We start from the raw sequence: 27,883 nt of genomic DNA, 5'->3' as shown, positions 1-27,883 counted from the left end.
GGAGGATGGAGTAAAATATGTCTTTGCTTAAGGATTCAGAGAACTGAGCATATGCACTGCATGTGGTAGGACTTATATTTTCTGAAGGTCTACAGAAAATATAAGTGAATGCCTGTTTCTGGCTGCTCTGTTTTCAGACACTGAGCTGAAATGCATTCTTATTGAGAAGTGGAAAGTAGTGAGATGAGATGATCTAAAGTGAGTGAGATTTCCATGATGCCACAGAAACAGATTTACATGTGAAAAAAGTTGTGTTGTTGCTTGCTTATACAACCTACAAAGCAGCTTTCTTCCACTAGCTCTGGGATGTGTTGTGCTATCTTACCAAATATTAATAACAGTGGGGCAAAAAAACCCATAGAACTGACACAAATCACACATTTAACATTTTAATAGAGGAATTATTGAAGGGCCGTCGTACTGAACTCGAGCTGTGTAGTGAAGTATTTTTAAAATATAAAAATATAATGCGTTCAAATTAGAAAGTCTTCTTTAAAAGGATCAAACAACAAACTGAGCAGCGTACAACGAACATTTTTATTTAATTTCTACTTCTACAAGTTAATAAAAACATCTAAACACTGGAATGTTATAAAATGCAGGTTTTAAACTGCAACTTCTGAACGAGTTGTTAGCTGTAAACACAAAGACCGGATCATTTATATTAGACGCTCCTGAAAATGTTACAGATCTCACATCCTGAATGCTATTCAGTGCCTCTGTAAGTGCTTTGCGCTGTCATTTAAAAGCCGAGCTGCGCTGCATCCTTCACCACGGAGTTCAAGGCACTGAGATCTCTCAAGAGAGAGGACACCCCCACACAATACCACAGATCCCCAGAGCGGTCTGCAGGAGCACTGAAAGACTCAATCTCCACTCCCTCTGTGGCCAACACTCCTAAACAAAGAACAATTGAAGAGAGAAAATAGGTGTGAATGGAAAGAAAAGAAACATTGGTGAAGGTTACAATTTAGTTCTCATAACTCAGGGCCAGCTTTCATCTAAATTCAAACTCAAAAACAAATGTGCGCAAAGAAGCAGTTGAGGAAAAACAACAAGAATGCATGCTTTGTTTTCAGAGAGACAGTTTAACAGACATGCAAACTATCTACCACCAACCTAAACTTTCCATTTAATTGTTCTGAAGTGAGAAACAATTCTAACTCTTTACATTGTGTTGAAGGTTACTGCCTTAGCCTCCAAAACTGATGGAACTAAAGGAAGTTAAATTAAATTAATTTGTAAAAGACTGAAAAGAAACTCAGTTACTGATTGTGAATGTTGAATATACATTTGAATATACAATGAGGGACTGTTTGTGCATTCTTTCTAATGTCCAGCAGGTGGCGACTCTATTGCACTACTGGTTTGGACCTGCTTTTTCTCTCTCTTAATACTTTGTTGCATGGATTCAAACAAGTGCTGAAACAAACCCATATTGATATGATAGAATTGCACAGTCGCTACAGATTTGTTGGCAGCACATCTATGCGTCCACCATGTCCCAAAGCTGCTCTACTGCAATGAGATGTGATGACTGTGGAGGCCATTTGTGTACAGTGAAATCTTTTATAATCACAGATTATAGTTTTGACGTCTACATTTTCTTACCAGCCAGTGAGGACAGGAGTTGAGGATTCGCAGGGGCCTTAAAGAAGAGCAGATTTCCAGTGAGAGAGATGGGCTGTCTGAACACGCTGTTGCACAGCTCCAGGAGGACAGGCACTCCACCTTGAACTGAACCGCTGGCTTTATAGCTGCAGCCAGTGGCCGCAATCTCCACCTTACACACGCCTTCAGCGGCCCCGGCAGATGCACAGTGGGCCTGGTTAACCTGAAGAAGTTGAGATAAATGAAAAAGATTTATTTGACATATATTCCACTTGTTTTTCTCATGTTCTATTTGCCTGAATAAATTGAAGGTGTACCGTGATTCCAGTTTCCTTAGCTAAGCTCAGCGCGTTGATGAGGTTCGGGCAACATCCTGATTCATGATTGAGTAAACCCACCAGCACAGCTGAAGTCATGTAACCAGTGGAGGACTTCATGCAATCCCCTGGTTTGTAGAGCAGAGTGCAAAAAGCTTTTAATTACAGGCAAAATATTTTAAAGTAAAACTGTTTTAGAAAAAAAAAAAGACAAAAGAAACTACACAGAAATGATTTTCCTATAATAGCTTATAAACCCACACGACTGATTTGACAATTTCACCGTGACACCAGCAGAGGGAGGAAAAACTGCTTCCTAGTATTTTTCCTTCCTATGAGATGAACTCTCCTTGAGGTCGCTTGGTTACAGGAAACTGGTTAAACCAGAAATGTTACCTTGAGTAGTGATTTGAACATGACTGAATGGTTTCTTAGACGCGCTGAAAGACTGAAGAACAGATCCAACGGCTTCTCCGAGTTTAATCAGTTGCTGCGACTCCTGGGAGAACGTGCTAGCCAAGACCTGAGCATTTACCTGCACAAGGAGAACAGTTTAAAATCTGTTACAAAATCTTTTTTTTTTTTCTTTTTTTTTAAAAAAGGTTATTACTTATTTTAGGGTTTTTTTTTTTTTTTACCAATACCCTCCAAATGTGATCAAACTGGATTATCAGCTGATACTGTTTCCTGCTCAGTCGTTTCTTTGTATGTATCACCACTGTTTGCTTTATGCTTTTTGTACAAAACAAACAATAAAATATATCAGTTTTAAAGCTCCAATGTCCAACGTGCAGCTGTCATATTCAAAATAAACTGCAGCACTGAGGGCACATGGAGTAAAAGAAATAAAGAAAAATTTAACTTACAAATTCCTGAGACTGACGGTTTTCTGCGAGCATTGCTCACTTGTCTTATTTTCAGAAACAGTGGTGCATTTTTATTTTTTATATTCTTCACAGCTTTATAATCATCTGCTTATCTGATAATACTTGACTTATTCTGTCCATTTTGTGCAGATGAAAAGTGAAATGATGCATCAAATTCCCACTCTATGGCAAGTGTGGACAGAACCCGAAGCAGAAAGCCTGGCTTAACAAAGAAAGCTAATAACCACTGCTGTGATATCCATTAGGTTCCTGTTTTCTTCTCACCTGCTGCACGACAGTCTGTAAAACAGTCCACTACTTCCTGTACAGATAACTGTGGGTATGAAGTCTGATTTGTTGATAGTGATGCTTTGGAAGCTTGAGAATATTTAGGCTTCCAAAGCGATTCATTTTACACAAATCCGCCAAACAATCACTTCAGTAGCCCTTTAGCAAATTTATAACTCTGGTCTGAGGAGTTATTTTTTAAAAACAGTATTAAGAAGAGCATGTAGGACTTACTGCTCCAACCAGGTTCTTTCCCTTCACCATGTCCACGATCTGCAGGGCAATGTCCTCCCCACAGCGAGCCTGAGCCTCCTTCGTACTGGCTCCTAGGTGAGGGCAGCTGATGACGTTGGGATGCTCCACCAGTGAGTGGTTCTTAGGTGGCTCCTGTAGCCAAAAACATAAAGACAATGTGAAATTTAAGCAACAACCTCTCTTTAATTAATAAAAAAAATCAATCAAGCAATTTGACAAAAAGAAAAACCTCCACAAAGACGTCAAGGCCTGCTCCTCCACACTGTCCAGACTCCAAGGCTCTGAGCAGAGCCTCCTCATCGATGATGCCCCCTCTTGCACAGTTCACGACCTTCACGCCTTTCTTGCACTTGGCAAAGCTTTCATCGTTAAGGAGACCTTGGGCACATCAAAAAGAAATTCCACATCTTGCTGATGGACTTTGCACCACCGTTATAATCGACCGACATATGATTGGTGTTTAGCTCACCAACAGTAGAGGGCAACAGGGGAGTGTGGACAGTGATGTAATCACACTGGGGCCAGAGCTGCTCCAGAGACATCTGTTCCACCCCCCAGGTGGCTGACACCTCTGGAGGAGTGATTGGATCATAGCCAATAGTCTGTTAAGGAGAAAACAACCTGTCATCTTTTTATGCCTGTTTATTTTAAATATCACAGTAACTGTGAGCAGATATTGTGCAATTGTGTGCTGACCTTCATGCCAAATGACTGCATCCTCGAGGCGACCTCCTTTCCTATTCTTCCAAGTCCGACTATTCCGAGCACTTTGCCGTACAGCTCTGCACCCATGAACTGAAAAATCGGAAGCAAAACAATGACCCACCTCCAAAACTCTGAAAGTACACAGATCCAAGTGTCCCATCTGATTATTCACAACTGAGTGGACAATGGAGCCAACCATGCAACAGTAATGGCTTGATGCTCCCAGTGCAAACAGCCGTTCAAACAGCACACTGGAGAGCAAGCGAAAATGCTTTTACCTTCTTGCGATCCCATTTCCCTTGCTTCATTGACATCGCTGCTTGTGGCACATTTCTGAAAACAGATCAACGTAATAATGGAATATTACTGCACTTCAATTAGAACCACAGAGCTTCTCGGCAATTGTTCAGAAATGACATGACTCGTCTTGCCTTGAGAGGCTCATGAGCAGAGCACATGTCAGCTCAGCAGCACTGATCGTGTTGCCACTCGGCGTGCTGCAGAAAAACACAGTTATAAAGTAAAGTTAATGGTATACTGGAACTGCACAGTGAACCAAATCTGCATTTAAAGTGGAGACTTACTTCATGACAATAATGCCCTTTTTGGTGGCGGCAGGAACATCTACGTTGTCCACACCGGTCCCAGCTCTTCCAATAATTTTGAGATTATTAGCAGCACTGATAACATCAGCTGTTACCTTGGTTGCAGATCTAACCACGAGGCCATCATAGTCCTGAGATTCAGAGAAAAGCAGAGCTGATGTTAATTTTCTGTTTTAAATCCACCCAATAGTTCACACAGAGTCAATGAGTGTCAGTTATTTTGAGCAGCATAAAAACTGTGAACCAGTCAAAAATCCTATGCCAGGATATGATATACTTACTAAATAATTCTCATTAATTCCTCATTTCTAACACTGATCTTTGGCCTGTTTTATGCCAAATGATTTACCTCTGTCCAACCAGAAGTGTTACAAGACAGGTTATAGTGTTTTTTTCCCCCTGTTACAATGTAACATGGACTTCTATAGTTTCCCATTGTCAGGGGGACACCTGTTAACCATGCAATAAAATGTGATTTTATCTCTCTGTCTGTGTCATGTCATGTGCCATGACATGTCATGACATGACACAGACTTTGTTGGTCAAAGCTTGGAGAAGGCTGTGTTGTGTTGTTTCAGGTGCCGAGTTCTGGGTTTGAATCTGCCCCAAGACCATTCACTGTGTGTCTTTCCCCTGCTCCCCAATTTCCCTATCTTCTTTCCACTTTCCTCTCTAAATACAGACTAAAAAGCTAAAAACAAAAAAACAAAACAAAAAACAAAGATCTTAAAGAAATAAAAAAAAAAAAATGGTTGAAACTGCAACAGTCAAAACTGATCAGGCTGCAAAATGACATCTGACTGATAACTGATAACGTTGCTAAATAGTTGTCAGCAGAGTGCCAAACAACATCTGGTTCGTGTACACACACTACTATTACCAGATGTCATTCTTATTAACTAGAAAGAACACTTTTAAGCCACTTATGTTGATCTTCATGTAAATTCTATCCCATTTGTTGCATGGTGATTTATTAGCCTGTACTGCACCCAGTTATTAGATCAGTTAGCTCAGTGTGAGAGATGAACACTTTGAGTTGCCCTTGTGGTGTATATTCTTTACTTATTTTATTCTAGAGGACAAAAGTATAATAAATAATTAAACAATTCTTGAACATAAGCTTTTTCTTGCTAGAAAGCCCAACAAGGATGTACAGGCATTATTTAAGCAATACAGCCAGCCCATTTTCATTTCAGAGCTTTTTTTTTTTTTTCCAATTTAAGACTAGATGCTGAGAAAATACAGCCATCCAATGGTCATTCAACATTGAAATGTTTATTGAGAATAGGCTAAAATAAATTTTTAAAAATAAATACATTTTGGACTGTAGGGGGCTCCAAAAGGCCCACGGCCCCAGGGTGTACAATAATGTTAAGACACCCCTGCAGGGGCCTTATGTCATTTAGGGCACCAGAAGTTTTAGAGCCAGCCCTGTACAGTCCATTCAGCTCCAACAGCTCATCATTTCTAATCTGACAAATCGAATTTGTTCAAATATTCTCAGACATACACACATTGGCTCTGTGGAGAAAATGTGGGATTAATGGAATAGTTTGGGTTGGGGGTAGAAGTGGAATCAATGGCCGCCCGATGCACTTGCAGCAGATAGGAGGTCGGACTGTGGGCAATAGTCACAACACCACGAATGAGTTGCATCAGCTTCACAATGGGCGGTACTAACCGAATAAATCAGTTTTTAACTGGCTGTCGGGATCATTTAATTACACGTGTCAGGTTGAATTGTGTTACGGAATAAAAAATGCCAGCTGCTAGTCCGCAAAAACTTTTTTAGGCGTGCAACGTCATATGCGCACCGATTAGAGCGAAAGCGCCTTTAGACTAAACTTTATAGAAACCTGCTTTGTAGGAAGAAAAAAAAACCCCGACAGCGGGTGCATGTGAAGAAATTACGCAATATAACGCAGAGTGCCATTACTACCTTTATCTTCGCGATTAATTCATCCTTAGTCATGTTCTGCTTCTCCGTGACTCGGATGCCATTTTCCTCCAGAATCGCCTTGCAGCGAGGGTCTACACTTTCACTGATCAGCACGGTTTTGATGGAGATCGGGGCCATCTTGGTATTTTCTCTGCGGGTCGCTCGCTGGTGGACCACCGGTGGGTGCTGAGTGATCTGGGAGAAGAGATGGATGGATGGATCGGGGAGTGCTTTTTTTTTTTTTTTTTTTTTCCTTCTGCCGGTTTTGAATGGTTGTCTCGGATTTAAGACGCCCCCTTTCTACGTGGATCCGCCTCTCCTGCACCTCTCAAGTCAAATCCGAACAATGCATACTGGAAATCCTGGAAATGGCCTGCATTCAAAATAAAAGTGCAGAAGTACTCTAACTGAGGCTAATACTGGCTTTTCGTTAGAAAGAATACACGTAGTGCTGGTTCAAGGTTAGCAACAGCCTCCTGTTAAACTGGATCAGCGTTATTTATTATTTTGCATATTTGTCACATATACATGTAAATACAGAAAGCATTTTTGAAACCATAATTCAAATTATTAAGTGAAAAAAGCTATTCCTAAAGCTGATATCTACTTGTGCCACTCCTGGCAGCAAGAACTGCAATAAAGCTTTTGTGATAACTGGCAATGAGTCCTTCACATTTCACATGGAGGAATTCTGGCCCACTCTTCTTTGCAGAAATGCTTTAACTGAGCCACGGTGGGAGACGTTTGGTGTGAATAGCCAGTTTAAGGTCAAGTCAAAGCATCTCAATCACAGATTTGAGTCCGGATTTTGATTTTGCCATTTCAAAACCTTCCTTTTATTTTTGGGGGGACATTCAGTGGTGGACTTGCTGGTGTGCTTTATATCACTGTCCTGCTGGATATAACCATGTGGCAAAATTCGCAGCAGAATTCGTGGTTCTATTAAATACAGCAAAGCCGCCACAGGCTATCACACTACCACCACCATGCTGACGTGATGTTTTGTTTTTAAATGAAATGCTGCATTAGGTTTATGGTGGTCAGAGGGCCCGGTGGCGCCAGTGTCAGTGCGCCCCAGGGCAGCTGTGGCTACAATGTAGCTTACCATCACCAGTGTGTGAATATGTGTGTGAATGGGTGGATGACTGAATGTAGTGTAAAGCGCTTTGTTGTTTCTTTAGATTTTGAGAGCTTTTAGCCTTCTTCACATTGTCAGACAGGTTCTATTTAAGTGATTTCTGGATTCAACAAGTCTGGCAGCAATATGGCTTAGTATTAGCTAATGAAGCTTAACTTTCCAAAATCAATGGTTTATCACAGTTAATTCATTATGCCTTTTCCTATAGGGCCAGGCTTGTAAACCTTTTTCCCTCGATAAATAAAATCCTCATTTAAAAATGTCTATTTACTTGGATTTCATTTGGATAGGGTGTTTTATTTTGTACATACTTTTATTTGTCAACTTTAGATTTTCTTTAACTGATTGCTAGGTTTTATTTTATATGATGGGATAGTTTTATATATATAACAAGGTAAAATATTGTAAGTTCAATAGAGCAACAATGGCTTATTAAATGTAATACAGGCAGTATAGCAACTATTAGATGATATTACTCAGTGTAGCTTATCCATACACCAGTCCCTACTTCGAGACTCTAAACGATGCATAGTTTTTAGTTATACCAGGTATAATATATGAATTGTGCGCTGTACAAGAAAAAAAATATTATTCTTATTTCCGACGTTCAGTTAAACTCTGCTACAAAATGAAAACAAATTCTAATCATGAGGTATTGATTATGCTTATTTCTAGATCCATATTTTGTTTCTCAGAGTTTACCAGCATAGCCTTGCATGAAACACAGTTCAGAATAACCTTCAAAACTCTATCAAATAACTGAGTATAAACTATAACAGCTTAAACATAAGTAGCAAAGTAAAGGATCTGAGAGATGTGATCACCTAAAGATCAAATTGGTCCATAACTGTCCCCATTTAACAGTAAGTTAGGTCAGGCGAGTCTTAATTCAACAGACACTGTTCATCACCTGACTCATTAGGCAGCACATGACAGGCCATGTTCCACTGCTGGCTCAGTAAATTTAGCACATCTGTCATGGTCACACAGCTGCAAATGCCTAAAGGACCAGATTTTACAATGGATTTCATAGATCAAGATCTTAAACAAGAGTAAAGACAACAAAATGACTTAATCTGAAATTGCCAGGAGTCCTATTACAAACCAAAATCATTGTCCAAATCAGAGACTCCATCTTTGTCATCAGATTTCCCATCATCTTTAATTAGTATACTGTAAACAAAAGTTTTATGAACCATTCATCCGTTACTTTCAGTTACTCTTTTAACATTTTTTTCATAACTACAAACTTTATCAGTGGGCATATTTTGACACATCAGAGTAGTAAAAGCACCATGGCTCAGTTCTACTAACTCCCAGCACGTGACTCACAGGAGGACTCAGCCTGAAGACTCTGCAATGAGAAAAACTTTACCTGCTTGTTATTTTTAATAAACCAAACATTATACTTCTCAGCGTTCTGGTCTATGTTTGTAAGAAAAAAATAAAAGTACAAATGTGGTGCTTAGAAAAAATTAAGTTACATATTTGATGTTGTTTTAAACCATAGACAAGATTGTTCTTTCTAAGTTAAGACAACCACTTTTCTCCTCTTGGTGTCAGTGAGATAACTGAACATGCATCCCGATGCAGAAATTGTGTATAACTCAGGAAAGAGCACAAAATAAAGTGTGACACGCCATTCATTTTCCCTAGTTTATTACATAATGAATTCAGAGTGTATACAAGTGTGTATATATACACTTGACTGCGGTATAAAAAACTATTGTAGATCAATGGATTTATTGCCTACTAATTTGAGAAAACAGAGCTTTCTCTCTGTGTTCACATACTCCAGGCTAATCACTTCCTGAGCCCCGCTGTTCCTCCGAGGGCTCTGCCTATCAGTATTTAGAGGATGATTCTGATTGGTTCCGTCATTGCCTGGATACCACGCAACAAACGCAGGCTACGTAGAGCGGACAGTTTGACGAACGTCAGCTTACAACTATAATAAAATAAAATAAAATAAAATAAAATAAAACCTTTACTTTGTTTTTTGTATTTGGCATTATTTTCTATAATAGTAACCACTCCATCCGATAGGAATGGCAGCGGTGGTTCTGTACGGCCGTCGAAGAGGAGCTAGTAAAAACGGTGAGAGCCAAACAAACATTTCAAAGTTTATTCAGTCTAGTTATATAGTTAACCTTTGCTACCAGAAGAGCCGTTTTAAGCCATTATTTGAACCAAAAACTCTAGATGGAGCCGAATGTAATGCTCATTTATTTAAGCTATTTGTTTGTCGAGGCTATTAGCCTATAAGTGCTTTTGATTTTAAAGTCTTTCCAAGATCCTGCTTCACTTCACTTCAACCAACAAGTACAGCTATGAAAGTCAGTTAATTGACAAGTGGGATGTTGTGGTTTCTTCTCTATATGAGTATAATATCTTATAGGGACCTAGTAGGAACCTTGGTGTGATAAGTGGTTGCTGTAGCACATGCTCCAATGGTAATTTCTTTATTAATGTGTCAGCAGATGAAGCCATTAGAGCTATGCAGCCACCAGACCTCCGACATGTTACTGTCTTAAGTAAGGCTGAATGGCTGAGGATTCAAGATGAACTGAGTGGGGTTAATAAAGAAGAGAAGAGAATAAGAGAGGCAGCTAAACAGCGAGAGAACCTACACCTGCAGTCACAGGAGGTGGTGAAACTTTGGCCTGATACCCTCCATGTAAGTTCTATGTTGAGAGATATTTCCTAAGATTAAATTTATACTATTAAAGTCATGTGCACTTGCTAGGTTGAAAAGAGCTGGAACACAAAGGCAAAAACACACTGCATCCATATGTCTTGTCACAGGGACAAAGGCTGAAAAGGCTGCAGGAAAAGAAGATTCGAAAGGAAATTGAGGAGGAGCAAATGAGACTGGCTGACTTAGAAGAAGCAAAATACCAGGAGCAGAGGCGGAAGGAGATTATTGAAAAAGCCAAGACTCAGCTCTACTGTCAAACCGACAGAGTCAAAGGACTACATGTTAGTCTCGCTTATGCATTATTATGCCACTTGAGTATGAAACTGCACAATTTCACCTAACAAATGATTACTACTTCCTCCACAGAGTGCACTCCTGCTGACAGAGGTGCTGAAGGAGAGGGATGCTCAGATTGAGCTTAAACAAAGAAGAAAGAGTGCCAGTATAGATGTGGACAAAGCATTTCTGCATATGGTACAGACTAGAGAGGATGAAGCCTTGAAACAGGAGCAGGAGAAGGCACTGCAGAGGAAGCTTGTGAGACAGGTTGCTGCACAAGACCTAAGAAACCAGTAAGACCTAACAATCAGGCTCCAGCTGTATGTGTTAAAAATTTAAAATCCCCAAAACACCACAACCGCAGGACAATGACAATTATATGATTACTTTTCCTCAGAATAAAGGAAAATGAGCTGCTGAGAGAGCGACAAAAGCTGGAGAGCAAGAAGGATGGAGACGAAATCCAGCGTCTCCAAGTGCTGCATCAGCTGGAGCGAAGGATGGAGGCAGAAAGACAAGCAAATCAGAAAAGAAGCCTCATGCAAGCTCACCAGGTAGGCTCTTATTTGAATCTTATCTAGTATTTATTTCACTGGACATTAAGTTTATTTAATGCATTTTACAGGAGCATATCACCAACAGAGACCTCATAAGAGCCACAGATGCTCAGAAACAGGAGGCTGAAGAGGAGCAAAGGAAACTGTTTCTCTCTACTAAGCAAAAAATCATGAAGTTACGCAAAGAAAAAGAAAAAGAGCTGCTTAGGTAAGACTGAGTAAAACAGTATATATCAATAAATAGCTCTGGATCAAAGTATCTCCAGTGCTAAATCTTCTTAAATATAATGGATACTCGTATGCATTTTCTTCTATAGAGAGGCCCAGACACGTAAAGAAAGGATCATAAACAGACTGACGGTCACACAGCAGGAGCAAGCTGTCAGCGAGGAGCAGAAGATCGCAAAGGCTGTCGCAGAGAGGGAGGCGAAACAGGCGCAGCAGCAACTGGAGGAGGATGAGAAGAAAGCTGAGATGTTGAAGTCCATCAGTGTACACAGAGAGCTAATGGTATCTCAAACCGAGCATGAAACATCCAGTGTGTTTCCTCTATATATATATCCTCCAATGTGTCTTTTCTGTGTAGAGAAATCCATATTGTTGCTCACAAAATTTCATCACGTCTGTAACGCAAACTGTTTTACCAGAGACAAGAGAAGGAGGAGAAGGACAAAATAGAGAGGAAGAAGGCCCAAGAAGCACTGCAGGCCAAAAAAGAGGCTGACAGAATATTTACTGAGAAGCAGCAACGAAAGGTTAAGAAAATCAGAGAAGAAGAAAGAGAGGTGCAAGACTTCAATGCTGTGCAAATGGTAATGTCGGCCAAAACGTAATAAGTTTTGATCAGAAACTTTGCACCTTCTTCACTGAAACTCTTTTGCCTTTGCCTTGCAAATACAGGCTGGAAAAAGTGCCAGACTTCAGCAGCTGAGAGAACAGGAACATGAGTTTGAAGCGAAGAATGCAGAACTCATCGCTGAAGAGGAAAACCGCTTCCAGCAGTATTCACAGCAAATCATCAACGCTGCAGCAGAGGCTCAGCGAAACGTGTTTCCACTTTGTAAAGCTGCGAGGGAAGGGATCGGAGGTGGGTCCAGTCCTGTTTTTAGTGGAGTCAGGCCAAGTTACCTTGTTCAGGACCGCACTGGAGCTCAGATGCCCAAATATGTCTCAGTGGCCACCCAGAACATCAAAAAGCTTCACGAAGCTGTAGATATTCAGGATGCCAAGAGAAGACTTGGATTCACATGGTGATAGGTTACATCCAGTTTGAGTGCACTTCCAGAAAGCAGGTTCAGTAAGTGTGAGTTTGTTAACTCTGATATGAGGGAAACACTGTTCCTGAATCAGGCTGTGTGAACCTAACCTGCTTGCTATCAGGTTTCATGAACAAACTCTCAAACCCCTCCTACACCTGAACCAGCCGATACACTAGGTCTCACATCCACATCCCGGAAGCCCCTATCTTCAGTTCTGTCACCTGCATTTTGTCCCTGTCAGATTTGGAAATCAAATGTAAAATAACATAGGACTCCAGCTTCATATAATGAAGATTCAAGTATATAACTTTAACTTTATGTGTTTAAACCCATTTTGCACAGAGAGACATTTTTGAAAAATGTATTGATAGCAATGTTGAATATTATTACACAGGAAAAAAAACAACTACACGTAAAATAATTACACCCCTCTGCCTTTCTAAATGGAGGGACAGTAACTGCGTGTGTATATGTAAGCGTGTAAAACCTGAAGATAGTCAGATTAACAGTATTTTGTCTCTATCTGCCATTCTGCAATTCATCTCATGTAAACAATAACGTGGCGCACAGCGTGACGTGAAAAGAGGCACATACCTTTGACGTTGCGTGAGGAACTCTGTAATCCTCGTCCACACGTAAACGCAAAAAAGGAGTTTTAAATAATCTCCGTTTTCGGTGAATCGCAACGCCGTTTAGGTGTTGACGAAAAGCCCAAACGCATAGAAACAGCTGAGTTTTCAAAAATACCCGTGGTAGGTGTGGACATAGCGTAAAAGAGTTAGTAGTGCATTTTATTACTACCTGTAATTTATTGCCGTTTACTTGTATTTGCTTAATTGTTTACTAAATGTTTGAGGTGTAAAATAAATCGCAATGGAGTTTGTAAACAAAATATGGGTGTGTGTGTTTGGAGGATGTGTTTGTGCGGCCGGGGAGGGCGCGAACATTTTTCTTGTAAAAAAGGGGGGCCTGGCAAAAAAAGTTTGGGAACCACTGTAGTAACTCAACCTCTTGTGCCCTACTTGCAGTACTTTCATAGCCCACTAGGGGTCCATGACACAAACTGTGGGAGCCACATGACCACTGCCCTGAAGGGAAAGGGCTACACTAAAACGTTGCTGCTTTATGCTGACTTCAGCGTGGTTAATATAGAAATGTAGTGTAGTACATTAATCTTTTTGTGGTTATTGTGAAGTCATATAATGTTCTTCTTAAACAACAATGTTTTAAAGAGCTCAAACAAGGAACATGCTTATGTGCCCCAATAACTAATATATTGCTCTGAAGTTCGAAGATGATCCAATGGAAACTTAAGCTTTTTCATAATTAGAATGATCTTGAACTTTGACCTTTAAGCACTATTTACTAAAAGTGCATTTTATAATCTTTACCCATATGATTTCAGCCAATTCTGCTTCAAACTTTGGCTATATAAACTATAAAACTTGAGATTTTAAGATACTGAAGTTTCACTCTGCATGAATGTATCAATGTGACGTTGTGGGGCATTGTATTATAATACAAAAAGTGTGTTACACAGCCCTCTCTATGCCCTTTTATATAGTACTTGATATGGTTTCTAGAATTTGTTTTTTAAGGTCAACTTTAACCTTGGGTGCTAAGAATAAGGGTGCTTATCCAATCTTGGTATTCATGTCCCCCAAGGTCTACTATATATTGAAGGTTGAAGATTAAACATTTTAGGGAAAAAAAAATAAAAATTACATCAGCTTAGCCGTTATGGCAACTACAATCACACAAAATTTGAAAATTATATCTTGAAAACTGGACACTAGACTAAGACAAACAGAATTCATACTCCCTTGCTTTGAGGGGAGCAAAAGCACATCACTCAGAACTTGTTATTTGAAATTATGGAAAGATGACTCATCCAAACCAAAAATAACCTCTGGGAACTGATTTCCACTGCAATGACAGAGTGATACAACCACTGACTCACTAAAAGGTAATAATTCAGTGTCACTTTTCCGTAATAACGGTATCACTTAACGCTGATGTGACTGGGACAGCATTTACAGAATAAAAACAAAAAACAACGACTTAAAAGCAAACAGAGCCTTTTAATTCATCAAACACTCCAGCAGTTCTTAAAATCAGTTTGAACCAAACGGAACAGAAACAAACTGCTTTTATCTTATACTTAACAGCTTGGCATTAACATTTTCTCTTTCAACAGAATTACAGTAAATGGTTAAAAAAACAAAAGAAACATCATGGGTGTACACACAATGACAAAAAAAGAGCATGCAAGACATGAGTGTTTTCTTCCAGGCTGATTGACATTAAAATAACTTGAGTGAGGAGGATACCATCAAAATCTCCCCCCCCCTCTTTTTAAATTTTTTTTTTTTAAACAAACTGAAATCAGAGAAAATTTAAAGTCAAGACAGAATTACAGAATTTACCACATGATGTAAAATTCAGAAAAAACCAAAACAAACAACAACAAGAAAAACAACATGAAAAGAAAACCTGCCTCCAGTCTGACTTCACGCGATTAAATAATGTAAGATTTAGAAGAATACCTGGTACGTTTACAGCCCTGCCAGTGCAGTACACACACTTTGTAGTTACAAATCCTTTGTTTCTAGAATGGCTCCAAAACATCAGCTACCAGTTAACTGTGTTACACACTCAGTGGTGGACAAACTCACAATCCCCATAAAGTCCAAACTTCAGCCAAAGGTTGAGGATGCTACAGTTTGCACCTGCAGGTATGAGCCATTTTATTTAAGGTCTTTTCTACAGTCTCTGTTATCTGAATACCACAGTTATTTAACAGTCAAGTAATTAGCTTTGAGGAACCTTTTACAGTCATATTATCTTTGGCAGAACTGTTTATTTTGTACTGTATGAGGACTGTGATTGTGCCCCACTGTGGATGGAATGCTGACGCTGTGTACTACATGTACACCTTAAAAAAAATAAGAACATTATCGCGCGTTTAGTTGCTGTCAGAGCTGGAGCTAGACCCCGACCGATTCCTCTTGCTATCATTTCTATCTTTGCCTTTCGTACTGTCTGGTCTTTGGCTGGCCGGGCTCCTTCGGTCTTTGGACTTGTCTCTTCTTTTAGAATCTGGGCTCCTATGACTCTTCTTTTTCTCTTCTCTGTCACTCTCAGAGCTGCTGCTACTGCGTCTCCTCCTCTGGCCGGCAGCCTCTCTGTCTTTGACTTTTCTATGAGAGGATCGATCCCTGCTTTGGTCTCGCCTGCCGCTCCTGCTTCTTGAGCGCCTGCCTCTGTGCGAGTACCTAGCCTTACTTCTGTCTGGGCTTCTTGTTCGATGTTCTTTATCCCGGGATGTTCCTTGTCTCTTACTCTCCCTTTCACTGTTGTGTCTTCTTTCCCGACTCCTGCTGCGCTCTCTGCCCCTCTCTCTGTCCTTCTCTCTTTTTTCTTCTCTCTCTTTTGATGCTGAAGTCCTACCTCTGTCTTTGTTTCTGCTGCTTGATCTGCGCTCATCCTTTTTGGCAGCTCTCTCTTTACTTCTGGACTTTGTCCTGGTTCTCTCACCATTTCTACCTTTTGTGTCTTCTTTATGCTTTTTGTCAGACTCATGACCCTTATTTCTGTCTTTACTGTGATCAGATTCTGCCTCCTTTTCTTTTTCATGAAAATTTCTATCTTTGCTCCTTGAGCGACCTCTCCTCTCATCACTTCTGTGCTTGTGACTCTTCTCTCTGCTTTTTGACCTTTTCTTTTCTCGGCTTTTACTGCGACTATGGGATTTATCTTTTTTCTTTGCCTTGTGTTTATCATGCTTGTCATCCTTCTCTACAGTATCCTCTTCCTTACTTTTAGATCTATGAGATCGAGTTTTCTTGTCTTTTTTACCCTCAGTTGTATGTTCAGCCTTTGAACTGGAAGTCCGTCTCTCTCTTTTCTGTGCTTTAGCAGCCTCATCCTGACCCTCATTCATGTCACCTCTGTAAAAGAAATAGTAGAAAAAGAATAACAACAATAATAAAATTTAGGAGTTAGACAAAACATCAATTTGGCAGACAAATTTTTTTTTTAAAGTACCTTTTCTGTTGTTTTGTTATATAATCAAGTGCACATCCACTCACCTGCCACTTTATTAGGTACACCTGTTTAACTGCTAATATATAATCTGTCAATCACATAACAGCAATTGAGTGTATTTAGCCCACCTGAATACTGCTAACCATGCCTGTCGTTTTATGAGCACAGTGTACCCCATGTTCTGATGGCTGTTCCAACAGAATAATATGCCATGTCACAAAGCTCAATCATCAAATCATGAGTTCACTGTACTCAAATAGTCACCACAGTCACCAGATCTCACTTTTGGGACATGGTGAAAGTTCATCATGAGCGTACGGCTGAAAAATCTGCAGCAACTGTGATGCCGTCATGTCAATATGAACCAAAATTTCTGAGGAATGTGACCTGCACCTTGCAGAAGAACTAATACAGTTCTGAAAGTAAAAAGGGGTACAACTCAGTACTAGCAAGGTGTACTTAAAGAAGTGGCCAGTGAATGTACATGCACCATGTGATATAATGTTGATACCTGCTCAGTAACCCAGGTAATTTCATCTGGATGCAGCATTTTTAGTGGGAGAAACATCTCACTCAGCTAAGCGACTTCTTCAACTGGGATATCATGTGATATGTGAATTTTATATAAGTATGCACCATATACCACATGCAGCTCTATGGTGTAGGTCAATAATATTCATATTGAGTATGCATTTGGGATTGAAAATATTTAATTTTTCTAACCGATAAAACTCATAGGACGAGTCAGAGTGATGGAAACCACCTCAACACAACATGTGCATATCTGAAACAAAAATGATTTAGTAGGACTCTCCCTGCCCTGCAAAGTAATTCTGATTAAGGGTTTTGGACAGTGGTCAAATTGAGTTATGTCATTTCTGAGGGGGAAAAAAAGCCACTCACATGGCTCATTTATGAATTAAAAAATAAAATGTCTGTCACATCTTTATGTATTAAGAGTTTCAAAGTTATTGTAATTCAAAAGAAATGGCTTAGGTCCTTAAAAGTTTTAAAAAGTGTTATAGAAATGAAAATATTATACATGTTGGAAATAATATTCCAACAAGTTTAAATATTCATGCTTTTTCAGTGGTCACTGCATTTTACCAACCACTGCATTTTCTGTGGTCATCTCAGGTACAAGGCTCAAGACTCAGCACGTTCTCCGTTTTATGACAAACACTTCATCTCTGCTAGGTGCACAGCAGAGGTGTCAATATTTACCAGCTTAGGAGGAAATGGAGCTAAAGCTGCTGATTGGCAGGATCCATTTGCAGTGTTCACAACCTTTTTACTGCCCTTTCAATTGCTTTATATTTTTTAATATAAAGCAATGCAAAGACCGTAAAAAAAAAAAAAAAAAAAAAATCATACATGCACACTGCAATGTATGATTTTTAAATCTGAAATATGGAGCCCAACAAAAATTTCTCCTCAAGAGCTTTAAAGTGGATTAAGTTAAAAAAAAAAAAAAAAAAAAGGTCCTGCCTACAGGGAACTTCTTCAACTTTACCTGTCACCCTTAATCCATCGCTCTCCTGTGACTGCCCTCATCCTCTGACGCTGCATCTCCTGTCGCCAGTGTGGGGGAGTTTCACTGCGCCGAAAACGATCTCTAGACCTTGAACGAGAGCGTGATGGGGTCCGGTATCTCTAAATGGGAGAAACATAAATCAGCATCTTCAACATGTGCATAAGTAAAAACAAAACAAGGCTTGTTATAAATTAATCTTGCTGTATGACGCAAAGTGTGCAAAACGTTTGGACCACCTACCCGTGGACCCCTGCCTTTTATCTTCCTGCCAGATCGAGTCATCACGAGTCTTCTGTGATATGTTGATTGAGAGTTGTAAGCTGCGCCAGTACTGTAAGGGAGGGAAGGTGTGAAAATGAACAGACTGTATTACTTTTTGATATTTGTGATATTGACCAACTCTCAAACACACCTTTCTCTTGGTCTTTCGTCTTTATTCCGCTGATCCTTGTTAACCTCCTCCTTTGACTTCTGGGCCATCTGGGGACTTCTCCTCATAAGGAATCGATTTTCAGGGATGGGTGGGATTTCTTCAGGACGCACTGTAGATGTAACCAACTCGTCTTGTTCCTTCTCTTCAGCGCTTTCAGCTTCTGATCTGTAAAGATTTTGTGGGTCAGTAGCAAGACACTTTGTGCCATTTACACAGCAGACAGTGAAAAGGTGAAAATAAATGAAGTACTTCTTCTTGTCCTCCTTCTTCTGTTTCTTTTTTTGCTTCTTCGCCTTCTTTTTCCGCTTCTTGGATTCTTTTTCTGATTCTTCGCTCTCGGAGGACGACTCTGAGGAGCTCTCAGAGTCACTGGAGCTACTGCTGGAGCTTGATGAGGCCCTCTCCTTCTTTTTTGCATCTTTTTTTGCTGCAACAATATAAACAGCATTATTACGATGACCAAAACTCATTTTAAAAAAAAAAACCAAACAAACAAAAAAACTTTGAATATACTTTATTTAAACACACCTTTAGATTTGGGGATGAGCTCTCCACAGTTCAAAACTTTCACCTCAGCGTACGGTCGGCTGTTGGGGTCCGTCTTCTGGCTCTCCATGGTTTGAATGACTTCTTGGCCAGAGATCACGTGACCAAAAACCACATGCACACTGAGAAAATAAAGTGGCAGCAATGCCTCATTACATGCTGCATGCATTGTGTATAACGGGATCAATTAATAATTCAAAATGTAGTTGGGAGGCACTTACCCGTCGAGATGTGGAGAAGGTTTTGTTGTTCTGAGATGTGAAAGCAGGACATTCAAGGGGGAAAAAAAAGAAGCATTTAATCACTTTCAAAGTCTAGAAATGCAACTAATAATGCACAAGGTCAATTACAGGTAGGAACAGATGTTGCTTACATGAAAAACTGGGATCCATTTGTATCTTTACCCCGATTGGCCATTGACAGCAGGTACTCCTTGTTGTGTTTGACTGCAAAGCTTTCGTCTGGGGGGGGGAAAAGGAGAAGATTGTACTGACATCTTGAAGCCAAAGTCAGTTTGGATAATAACTGACAGCTTTCACAGTGGCCTCTTTACCTTCAAAAAAGCCTCCGTAAATGGATTCGCCTCCTCTTCCATTACCTATGATGTCCAAAAAAACCAAACCAAACCAAAAAAAAACCAACAAAAAAACATGAACCATTGTATCACAAAAAAAATCTGTTGACTCATCAGTAACACCATCTTTCCAAGTAGAATATAAAATTCACAAGTCCTGTAAACTCACCTTCACTGAAGTCTCCTCCTTGAATCATGAAGTCTTTTACAATTCGATGAAAAAGGCATCCTTTGTAGTGAAGCGGTTTCTGAGTTCCCTTCCCAATGCCTTTCTCACCTGGACGAAACCAACAGATCTGATTAATAACCTGTGTTGTTAATTGTAATCTTTTATGGAATAGCTTTATTGAGTAAATTCATTCACCTGTGCAGAGACATCTGAAGTTTTCACAAGTTTTGGGACAGATGTCTGCAAACAGCTCCACCACGATTCTGCCAACTGTGAGGAGACAGTTAGATCAGAGAAATTTACAATGGAGCACACTGATCAGTGGTTACGAGAAGTGTGAATCACCGAGTTAATCATCACACAACACAATAATCTCTTTAACCAAACAAGAAGAGAAAAAACAAAAAAACAACACAGACGAGATTATGTATCCATTCACTGCACTGTCAGTCTGTGAGTTTCATCATTATAATTTAATCCATACAAACACCTATTTTACAAAAGAACGGGTGTTATAGGTGTGGATAGGTGCACAAAAAGTAATTAATTTTTAAATTTACTAGTACACATCAAATGCCTCGATTAATACTAGGAATGATAAGATTTGTGATGACACAAGACTGCTCGCTTTCTTGCAGAAAATGCACACAAAAAATAAATAAAATCCATTAGAGCTTCTAAAAGAAGTTTTTCCTGGTCTAGAGTTCAGGATCTGAACAGGAAATGGCAATAATGTTAATAAAAGGACTGTGTAGATGTGTGTAAGATGAACCCTAATGGAGCTTTTAAGCGATCGTCACTTTCATCTGACAATATAATATAAACTGGCACTGATGTAGTTTCAGAGTACACTGAGGCTATTTTCAGCAAATTTAAATAAACAGTGTGTAGTGTGCGTTTACTGAAACATTTAACTACCCAATTCATGTCTTTAAGGGCAGATTACACAGTACTGTTGAACAAAACTAAAGATTATTGCCTTCACTTGTCACATTTTTTGACATCCATATTTTTTCCCTTTGCCAGCTGCTGATGAGCTTGTTTTGGTCAGCATTAACTTCGTCTTCAGACTATGAATTAACGGTGCTGTTTTGCTCACCTGGTTGATCATGCAACCCATTCCTCACTGCAGGGGACTTGGGTTTGACAGCTTGCTGTCTGTCTCCTCACTCTCTTCCCACCCTCCTGTTTGCCCTGTTCTATTCAGTACAGGCAAAAAAAAAAAAACCCCAAAAAACTCCTAAATATTTTCTCTCTCGCCTACAGATCACTCAGGTCTTCTGAGCAGAGAATCTTTCTGCCATCCTGATAGATCAACAGCCACACAGACAAAGCTATTTATGTGCTGTGTTCAATCCATGATTTGCAACTGGGATAGACCATAAGAAAATAAACACACAGGGTTAAATGTGTGATAATGTGAGAGAAGACAGGGCTAGGTACTTGCAATTTAACAATGTAGGAATCTTGTGTGGTAAAAGCAAGCACAGAAAGAAAAAAAAAACTGAAAGAAGACCGAAAGAAAATAAACCACATGTGTTTTCTTGGTAAACACACCACACAAAGCTTAAAGTACCAAAAAGCAGCCAGAAATTTCTCCTTCTTACCAAGTACATTGCTGATTCCAATGTCAAGGAAGCAGCGAGGGCGCTGTACCTTGATCCCCATGATCACCTGAAAATGAGAAACAAGGTATGAACACAAAGATGACCGAACATCGAACAACCCACCGTCTGACCATTAAGACCTTACCAGTAACTTCATTCAGGAGCAGAAATTAAACACACGGATGGCTTCTTTATATGCAACATGAAAGTTCACTTAAGTTCTGTTCGCCTGTATGATATCAATACAAACAAAGTACCGATACAGTTACCATGCGACTTACAGCAGCTGCATTATCTGCAAATTAGCCTCGGCTAGCTAACCGCGCGATTAAGTCCCGGTCGACATGTTGCGCGGACAGCAGACACACATTTTCATGCTTAAAAATAACAAATATCGACGCTTACACACACTCACTAACGTGGACCTTCACGTTACAGTTTCACACGCCCCCCCACCGTATCTGTTTAACGGCAGGCCTAGCGTTAGCATTAGCATTAGCAAGTCACCTATCGTTAGCCGCAGACATGTACAAAGAATTTACTGCAAGAAGTGAGCGGTACATTTTCAGCAAGTTAAAACGGCGCATAAAAGTAAGACTGACGCAACAGTACATCACCTGGAAAACCGAAAATACCGCACCGTAAGGCGAGCAGCTCTCCCAAACGAGCAAAATGAAGTTTCATTCAGTGCTGGGCTCACTGTTTTCTAAAGATGGCGCGGCGAGGACGTCAATGTGTTTCCAGAGCCGTGCACCGATCAGCGCCAAGGGCTATTTTTACCCTGAAACTAGCCTGGCAGGCGCAAATGCTCGATTGGACTGCCGAATCACTTTCCTGCAATGACATAAAGCCAGTTACATTTGTCGCTTCATGTTGCTAAAAATTGTGACCACTTCATATCTATAGTTTATTGCGCAATTTTGTCTTGTTATATTGTATTTTATATTACTGAGCAATTCTACTTTATTTGAGCTACTTTGTTATACGGTCGGTTCAATCTTTTGGTTACTCTAAACAAGTAACATTTTGAATGACTAACAAATATTATACAATTTAGAACCTCTTTCTGCCACTATTTTATTCATAAGACACATTACGGTTTGGCATCTTCAAACTATAAATTTTGAGCATTTAATCATTTCAACATTTTAATTTACTCAAAAGTAACAAGGATTTTGACACATTAAGTCAAAACTTTGACAAAGCTTTGCCTGGGTAAAGTTTTTTTTCCATCGCCAGAAACAAACTTCCATAAAATAAAACAAAATATGTTTTATCATATTTTACCTTTTTCTATTGATCGATTGACTGATTTGCAAGAAAATCATTTAAATATATAAACCTGAATGAGCCACTGCCTGAAAGCCCCAATCCAGGGTTTAATAAACTCACATTGCCTTATGTCACTGCTACGGAAGTAAAACTTCAGCGCACACATGTAGGGTAAATTTGACTTTGAGCCGTTTTTATTACCTTATTGTATTTGTGTTAAGATATGTGATGCACGAATCTCGATTATACACAGAAATCTAGGTAAGAATGCAGCTGTAAGGGCAAGTCCGAGGTTGTTGGAGAGTTTAGGTGATTGCTTCTTTAAACACGTGAAGCAGCAGCTTCCACTTCAGTCCAGTGGTTACCAGTAGAAAGCCTCCGAGCGGACAGTTTCTTCACCAGCTTCTTGGTAAAAGAGGTCAGCCCCTCACCCCTAGTCAGTGTTTGTTTGTGAGCATAGTTTGAGATGTTTTTGTGTTTTCACAGATCATGTCATGCAGGTTGTTTTCATCCCTCCAGGCTGTAACTGTGTGGGGTTTGATCTCAGCTCACATTGAGGAGCTCAGAGCAATGGACACAGGTACAATGAAGAGCTGAGCCCAAGTCTGCGATGATGTTTCGCCTCCGATCTGTGAACTCCTGCCTCCGTAGGCTCTTTCACGGAGGGGCGGTGACCAGAGACCAGGTGCTGGAGCAGCTGCAGGTGTGCTCTGCTGAAGACCATGTGTTTGATGTAGTGGGCAAGAACAAGGCTAAGCTCACAGTGGACCACGTGAACTATGCTGTGCGGTTGCTGTGGCAATTTCAGAAGGAGAGACCGGAGATGCTCCGGACTGTGGACCTCATCAAGAGTCACCAACAGTTCCTGACTCTTCGGGTTTTGGCAGAAAACAAAATAGATCTCATGGATGACTTCATGTTGATCGATATCCTCTACGCTTTTCTTAGGTACACGGTCACACATTATCCAGTGTATTCAGATTATATGACTGCAAAGGTTAACATGCATGCTTTCTATCTAATAGGCTGAATGTGGAGCCCCATGACTCTCTTATTCAGCAGCTGGTTTCAGAAGCATGGCTAAGAATAGACCGGTAAGAAAATGTTGGCTAATTTTTTTTTAAAATAATTTGTGTAACAGTTAAAACACAGTCGTGATTTACTTTTTTGCAGGTTTCCAATGGCTTCTCTGTCCAAATTTGCTGTCTGCTTAAATGATCAGCACCTTCAGCACAGTCCTCTAATGGGCCGCATAACCAGCATTGTGAATGAGAGGCTGCCAACTATTGATGATGCCAGGTTTGTTGGGCGACCCATGATTTATCAGCGTTTTGAATATAACCACCTCTTGTTGTGTCGTCACTCCCCCCGACTTTATTTTCTTCAGGATCCTGACTGCTCTGATGATCAGCGTGTCGTCCCTGGTGTCTCCCCAGCTGCGGGACGCTCTCATCAGCAGAGCCGATCACCTGCTGCACACCACGGATCCCTCGAATTACAACATCCCGCGACGAATGGTGCAGTTTCTGCGCAACATCAAGTACATTCACAGACCGCTGCTGGAGAGGTGCAATGAGATCTTCCTGCGTAACATCCCCAGACTGGATGCAGAGAATCTCAGCATCATCCTGGGGCTGTATCAGTCACTGCAGTTCAACAACTGTGACTTTAGGCTAGCTGCTAAACAAAAGCTGACTGAGCTGATCGACTCGAGCACCGATCCTTTCTCCTTCACCAAACTGTTTGTTGCTCTGGCCCCTATGGCCACTCCAGAGATCAGAGAAAGGTTTGTTTCATTATCAGTAGTGTGACATGAGGGGAAATCTCTTTAAAGCAGTTCCCACTCACCTGATATCCACTTTGATTCTTTACAGGTTGGAGAACACTGCCCTTTTGTTGGCGGATGAGCTCAATGCACAGCAGGCACTGGCTGTAGCTGAAGCACTAGAAGAGATTCAGAGCAGGAACCTTAGCTTAATGAACAAGTGAGTTGTATTATGTGTTACCACCTGTGCCAGTATGCCTGGTGTAGTCTTCACCTTGTGTGTGGTGTGTCTTATCATCAGTTCCTGGCTCAGAGAGGCTTTTGTAGGTGACCTGACAGTAGATATAATCAGTAACTATAACTAATCATTTTTCAGAATTGCATCGGTAATCCAGAGAAACCTTCACCTCTACAAGTCGGTGGAGGTGGCCAGAATCACACAAGCCCTTTTTCTGTTGCAGTATCAAAACCCCGAGCTCTTCGCCACACTGAGAAACATTTTGATCAAGTAGGTGTCCGCCAAAGGTGCAACTGCAGCTTCACAGTTTATTTGGATAAAATGCAGACTGACGCCCCTCTGTCTCTCAGGTTTTTGCAGCACAGTGTCTTCCCGTACGAAGTGACCATGCTGACCCGTGTGCTCTCCATGCTGCCCTGCCCGCGACTCGAGGAGGCCGTGGTCTCTCGGGTAGACGCGGTAGTGGAGCAGTGTAATCTCAGCGAGCTTAACACCATTTCTTTTGCCGTGGCCAAGTGGGTGCGCAACGATCAGTCGTACCGCCACAACACTCACAGCAAGTACGTGCGTCTGCTGCAGACGCTGAACCGCTGCGGGCACGAGAGGCTGCAGACAGCCGACCGGCTGGACTTGCTGCTGGACGAGCTCAAGTACGTCTCGGGGGAGTGGTTTGAGGAAATGCTGCTGGACGAGACCATGATCACGCTGCAGAGGATGATCGACCAAATAAACTGGACCAACGTCCCCGAACTGGCCTTCTTCCTAACCAGGATAAATCATCTCAGCCCTCCTCTGATGGACAGAATCGCCAGTGTGACTGTTGAACACATCGATAAGGTGCTTCAAGAGACATCCATTGGATCACTATGTTAAATACTGCATACTTACATCGTCTATTCTTCATGTCTCTTTTTTTAAGATTCACTACTCAGCAACATACGCCACACTCCTCCCCTTTTCTGTCCTTAACTATGACCCTCCACAAGTAGACGAGCTGTATGATGCTTGTATTAAGCGCTTCACTCCTCATCTCAGTAAGTTATTATGTGTGATTGCAGATTATTTTTCTTTCTTATTTTTAGGCTTACAGTCACTGTATGTACTTGTAGGCTCCTTTGACCCACATCTGCTGGTCCTCCTGGCATACTCCTTGGCTGTAGCTGACCATTTTCCCGAGGAACTAATCAGAGCAATTTTCAGCATAGACTTTCTGGGAAAGCTGGATTCACAACTGGAAAGTAAGCTGCCAGTTTCCTTAAATTTGAGCATCTGTGCCAAAGCTTCCATAGTGAAATCAGATAGGACTAATATAAGTGTTTATATTGCTTCCTCCAGCGCTGCCTGATGCCCTCAACATGCGGACACGACTGCGGCTCATGGAGCTCAACCGTGCCGTGTGTCTGGAGTGTCCGGAGTACCAGGTGCCTTGGTTTCATGAGCGCTACTGCCAGCAGTTGCATAGGAAAGGTAAGAGGATGCCCTGAAATCTAATTTTCTCTTTTTATGTAGGCTTGGTTTAAAACTGCTTTAGCTTAATGCTATATTAGTTACATGAGAGTTGTTTGTTTTTAGGGAGTGGCTCTGTGAGTCCTGTGCAGCAGCAGATCCACAAAATGCTGGGTGAAGTTCTTGGTGGCATTAACTGTGTCCAAATGGCAGTTGTTACGCCATATTTCTACACCATAGGTGAGTAATATGAGGTGACCGTATTTTCTTACACTGTTTTTCTTTTGTAAAAGTCTTTAAATGTATTGAATGGGTTGATTCAGTTCAGATATTATCAGTTTAACTCCTAATCGAAAGCCTTGCATATAGTTATATTAAATTTCTGGTCCTGAAACGACATGCATATGACACATGGTAGGAAGCAGTCTCCAATCAGCACCACAGGGCCTGTACTACAAAGCAGGATTTTGTCATATCCAGAAAATTAATCAGTTGTTTTGTTGCCAGTACACTCACCAGTAATTGTGATTGGTCCGATGCTGCCAGTGCCACCCCTTTCTTATGAACATGGGGGAGGGTTAATTTTGCAAGTTGATAACCACCTTTTTGTGACCACTAAACCTAATATTCAGTGTTAGGGTGAGTGAATCCAGATAATAGCTTCATAGTACAGGCCTCAGGTGTGCAAAAGGTAGTCTCTTAGATTTTATTTTAAAGAAATCCTGAAAGATGGAGAGCTTTGGCAGACCACTTCTCAAAGCTCCGCATTAGCTCTTAGGGTCTGAATCCACATATTTATGGGAGGATTCTTTACCCCTGCAACATCTGGTAAAACTAAGCAATCTCCATCATATAATCACAAATTGAAATGGTGTAACTGGGAGACATAATCTTGACTTTCTTAGGAAAATACCATAAACTAATCCTGATCCAGATTTCCTTCTTTCTCGAGGAGCTCTGCACATGTTTTCACGCAGTCTCATTTTTAAAAATGTGACACGTCACTTTGTCTTTTTCAGACTTTGAATGCAAACTGGACAAACACTTGAAGCCGTTGTCCTACATCGAGCCAAGCACACTGCAGATCTCAGACAGAGGAAAAGTTCACTGGGACACAAGCTCACTGGAAAACATCAGGGATGAGCTTCCAACTGGAGCTCAGCGGTATGGAAATCCTTATATGTACTTGTATATACACAGATCAAAGATACTTAATATGTTGACATCCTCCCTTCACCTTTTTCTCAGTGTCGCTGTGGACTTTCTTGACTCAAAGTACTTCTGCAAAAACACTCATCACATGAAAGGTGAAGCCCTGATGAGAAAGAGACACCTTGAAATTCTGGGATACCGTGTTGTTCAGGTGAGACATTTTTACTCTGGTTGATGTTAAATGTCGTTCTCTAACTGCACCCAGTTTAAATTCTAGTAATATTACAATAGACCTGCTGTGCAGTAATTGGTGATGTTTCTGTTTCACAGATCCCTCACTTTGAATGGAACTCTATGGAGCTTTCAACACACGATGCCTGGAAGGAATATCTAAAAAAGAAAATATTCAGATAGCGTTCCTCCCGAAAGCCCTTATTTATAAAATCATGATCAAAATGTTGGTTTCAGCACTGAAGTCGGAGTTTCTGTGACTGAACACACAGCATACTTAAAGTGCCCCACATATTTAATTATAGTCTAAAGTTGGCATGAGTCTACCTCATTCACCTTAAATGAGATTGTG

At 40.6% G+C, this 27,883-nt stretch overlaps 4 protein-coding genes across 9 annotated transcripts; 2 read left to right on the top strand and 2 right to left on the bottom strand.

The window, feature by feature from the left end:
• Window positions 1-375: 375 nt before the first annotated feature.
• phgdh (phosphoglycerate dehydrogenase) lies at window positions 376-6,829 on the bottom strand. Its single transcript, XM_003447386.5, has 12 exons — window positions 6,587-6,829; window positions 4,627-4,778; window positions 4,474-4,539; window positions 4,321-4,375; window positions 4,034-4,132; window positions 3,807-3,939; window positions 3,567-3,715; window positions 3,317-3,469; window positions 2,325-2,463; window positions 1,929-2,056; window positions 1,612-1,834; window positions 376-897 (listed from the first exon to the last, which is right to left on the bottom strand). The coding sequence occupies exons 1-12, from the start codon at window positions 6,722-6,724 to the stop codon at window positions 743-745; spliced, it is 1,590 nt and encodes a 529-aa protein (XP_003447434.1). The 5' UTR covers window positions 6,725-6,829; the 3' UTR covers window positions 376-742.
• Window positions 6,830-9,772: 2,943 nt separating this feature from the next.
• cfap210 (cilia and flagella associated protein 210) lies at window positions 9,773-12,512 on the top strand. The gene is made up of 9 exons (XM_025903726.1): window positions 9,773-9,821; window positions 10,205-10,401; window positions 10,530-10,703; window positions 10,789-10,994; window positions 11,099-11,255; window positions 11,327-11,466; window positions 11,576-11,750; window positions 11,906-12,070; window positions 12,159-12,512. The coding sequence occupies exons 1-9, from the start codon at window positions 9,773-9,775 to the stop codon at window positions 12,510-12,512; spliced, it is 1,617 nt and encodes a 538-aa protein (XP_025759511.1).
• A 2,066-nt stretch (window positions 12,513-14,578) lies between these two features.
• ppig (peptidylprolyl isomerase G (cyclophilin G)) lies at window positions 14,579-22,218 on the bottom strand. 2 transcript variants are annotated; one of them, XM_005452949.4, is made up of 13 exons: window positions 22,068-22,218; window positions 21,428-21,494; window positions 20,016-20,090; window positions 19,821-19,928; window positions 19,631-19,675; window positions 19,451-19,538; window positions 19,299-19,328; window positions 19,060-19,199; window positions 18,781-18,958; window positions 18,511-18,696; window positions 18,339-18,429; window positions 18,078-18,217; window positions 14,579-16,467 (listed from the first exon to the last, which is right to left on the bottom strand). In XM_005452949.4, the coding sequence occupies exons 2-13, from the start codon at window positions 21,486-21,488 to the stop codon at window positions 15,483-15,485; spliced, it is 2,127 nt and encodes a 708-aa protein (XP_005453006.1). In that variant the 5' UTR covers window positions 21,489-21,494; window positions 22,068-22,218; the 3' UTR covers window positions 14,579-15,482. The 2 variants fall into 2 exon arrangements, with proteins under 2 accessions (XP_005453006.1, XP_005453007.1); XM_005452950.4 differs by having other exon boundaries at window positions 22,045-22,189.
• A 574-nt stretch (window positions 22,219-22,792) lies between these two features.
• Window positions 22,793-27,775, top strand: fastkd1 (FAST kinase domains 1). Of its 5 annotated transcripts, none has more exons than XM_005452952.4 (16): window positions 22,793-22,865; window positions 22,953-23,117; window positions 23,219-23,647; window positions 23,725-23,793; window positions 23,873-23,998; window positions 24,087-24,485; window positions 24,574-24,684; window positions 24,841-24,972; window positions 25,053-25,539; window positions 25,622-25,736; window positions 25,812-25,940; window positions 26,038-26,169; window positions 26,275-26,388; window positions 27,168-27,312; window positions 27,397-27,511; window positions 27,631-27,775. In XM_005452952.4, the coding sequence occupies exons 3-16, from the start codon at window positions 23,310-23,312 to the stop codon at window positions 27,712-27,714; spliced, it is 2,496 nt and encodes an 831-aa protein (XP_005453009.1). In that variant the 5' UTR covers window positions 22,793-22,865; window positions 22,953-23,117; window positions 23,219-23,309; the 3' UTR covers window positions 27,715-27,775. The 5 variants fall into 5 exon arrangements, with proteins under 5 accessions (XP_005453009.1, XP_005453011.1, XP_005453008.1 ...); XM_019352520.2 differs by having other exon boundaries at window positions 22,855-22,870; XM_005452954.4 differs by having other exon boundaries at window positions 22,828-23,108; window positions 23,186-23,647.
• Window positions 27,776-27,883: the final 108 nt, after the last annotated feature.

Source organism: Oreochromis niloticus, linkage group LG16 (assembly GCF_001858045.2).
Source record: "Oreochromis niloticus isolate F11D_XX linkage group LG16, O_niloticus_UMD_NMBU, whole genome shotgun sequence".
Taxonomy (NCBI): Eukaryota; Metazoa; Chordata; class Actinopteri; order Cichliformes; family Cichlidae; genus Oreochromis; species Oreochromis niloticus.
The sequence above is the reverse complement of the archived record's forward strand: the minus strand, read 5'-3'. Positions and strand labels throughout refer to the sequence as shown.

Bases quoted from the DNA above. Each gene is read 5' to 3' on its own strand.
- phgdh (XM_003447386.5), bottom strand. From the start codon at position 6,724: ATGGCCCCGATCTCCATCAAAACCGTGCTGATCAGTGAAAGTGTAGAC. The intron at 3,940-4,033 runs GTCAGCACACAA...TCTCCTTAACAG, and splicing joins TGCAGTCATTTGGCATGAAG to ACTATTGGCTATGATCCAAT. The intron at 3,470-3,566 runs GTTTTTCTTTTT...TTTTGGCTACAG, and splicing joins GCCTTGACGTCTTTGTGGAG to GAGCCACCTAAGAACCACTC.
- cfap210 (XM_025903726.1), top strand. From the start codon at position 9,773: ATGGCAGCGGTGGTTCTGTACGGCCGTCGAAGAGGAGCTAGTAAAAAC. The intron at 9,822-10,204 runs GTGAGAGCCAAA...ATGTGTCAGCAG, and splicing joins AAGAGGAGCTAGTAAAAACG to ATGAAGCCATTAGAGCTATG. The intron at 11,467-11,575 runs GTAAGACTGAGT...TTTCTTCTATAG, and splicing joins AAAGAAAAAGAGCTGCTTAG to AGAGGCCCAGACACGTAAAG.
- ppig (XM_005452949.4), bottom strand. From the start codon at position 21,488: ATGGGGATCAAGGTACAGCGCCCTCGCTGCTTCCTTGACATTGGAATC. The intron at 19,929-20,015 runs GTGAATGAATTT...GGTTTCGTCCAG, and splicing joins CTTCAGATGTCTCTGCACAG to GTGAGAAAGGCATTGGGAAG. The intron at 16,468-18,077 runs GTAAAGTTGAAG...TTTCTTTTACAG, and splicing joins CGATGGATTAAGGGTGACAG to AGGTGACATGAATGAGGGTC.
- fastkd1 (XM_005452952.4), top strand. From the start codon at position 23,310: ATGATGTTTCGCCTCCGATCTGTGAACTCCTGCCTCCGTAGGCTCTTT. The intron at 23,648-23,724 runs GTACACGGTCAC...TCTATCTAATAG, and splicing joins ATCCTCTACGCTTTTCTTAG to GCTGAATGTGGAGCCCCATG. The intron at 27,313-27,396 runs GTATGGAAATCC...CCTTTTTCTCAG, and splicing joins CTTCCAACTGGAGCTCAGCG to TGTCGCTGTGGACTTTCTTG.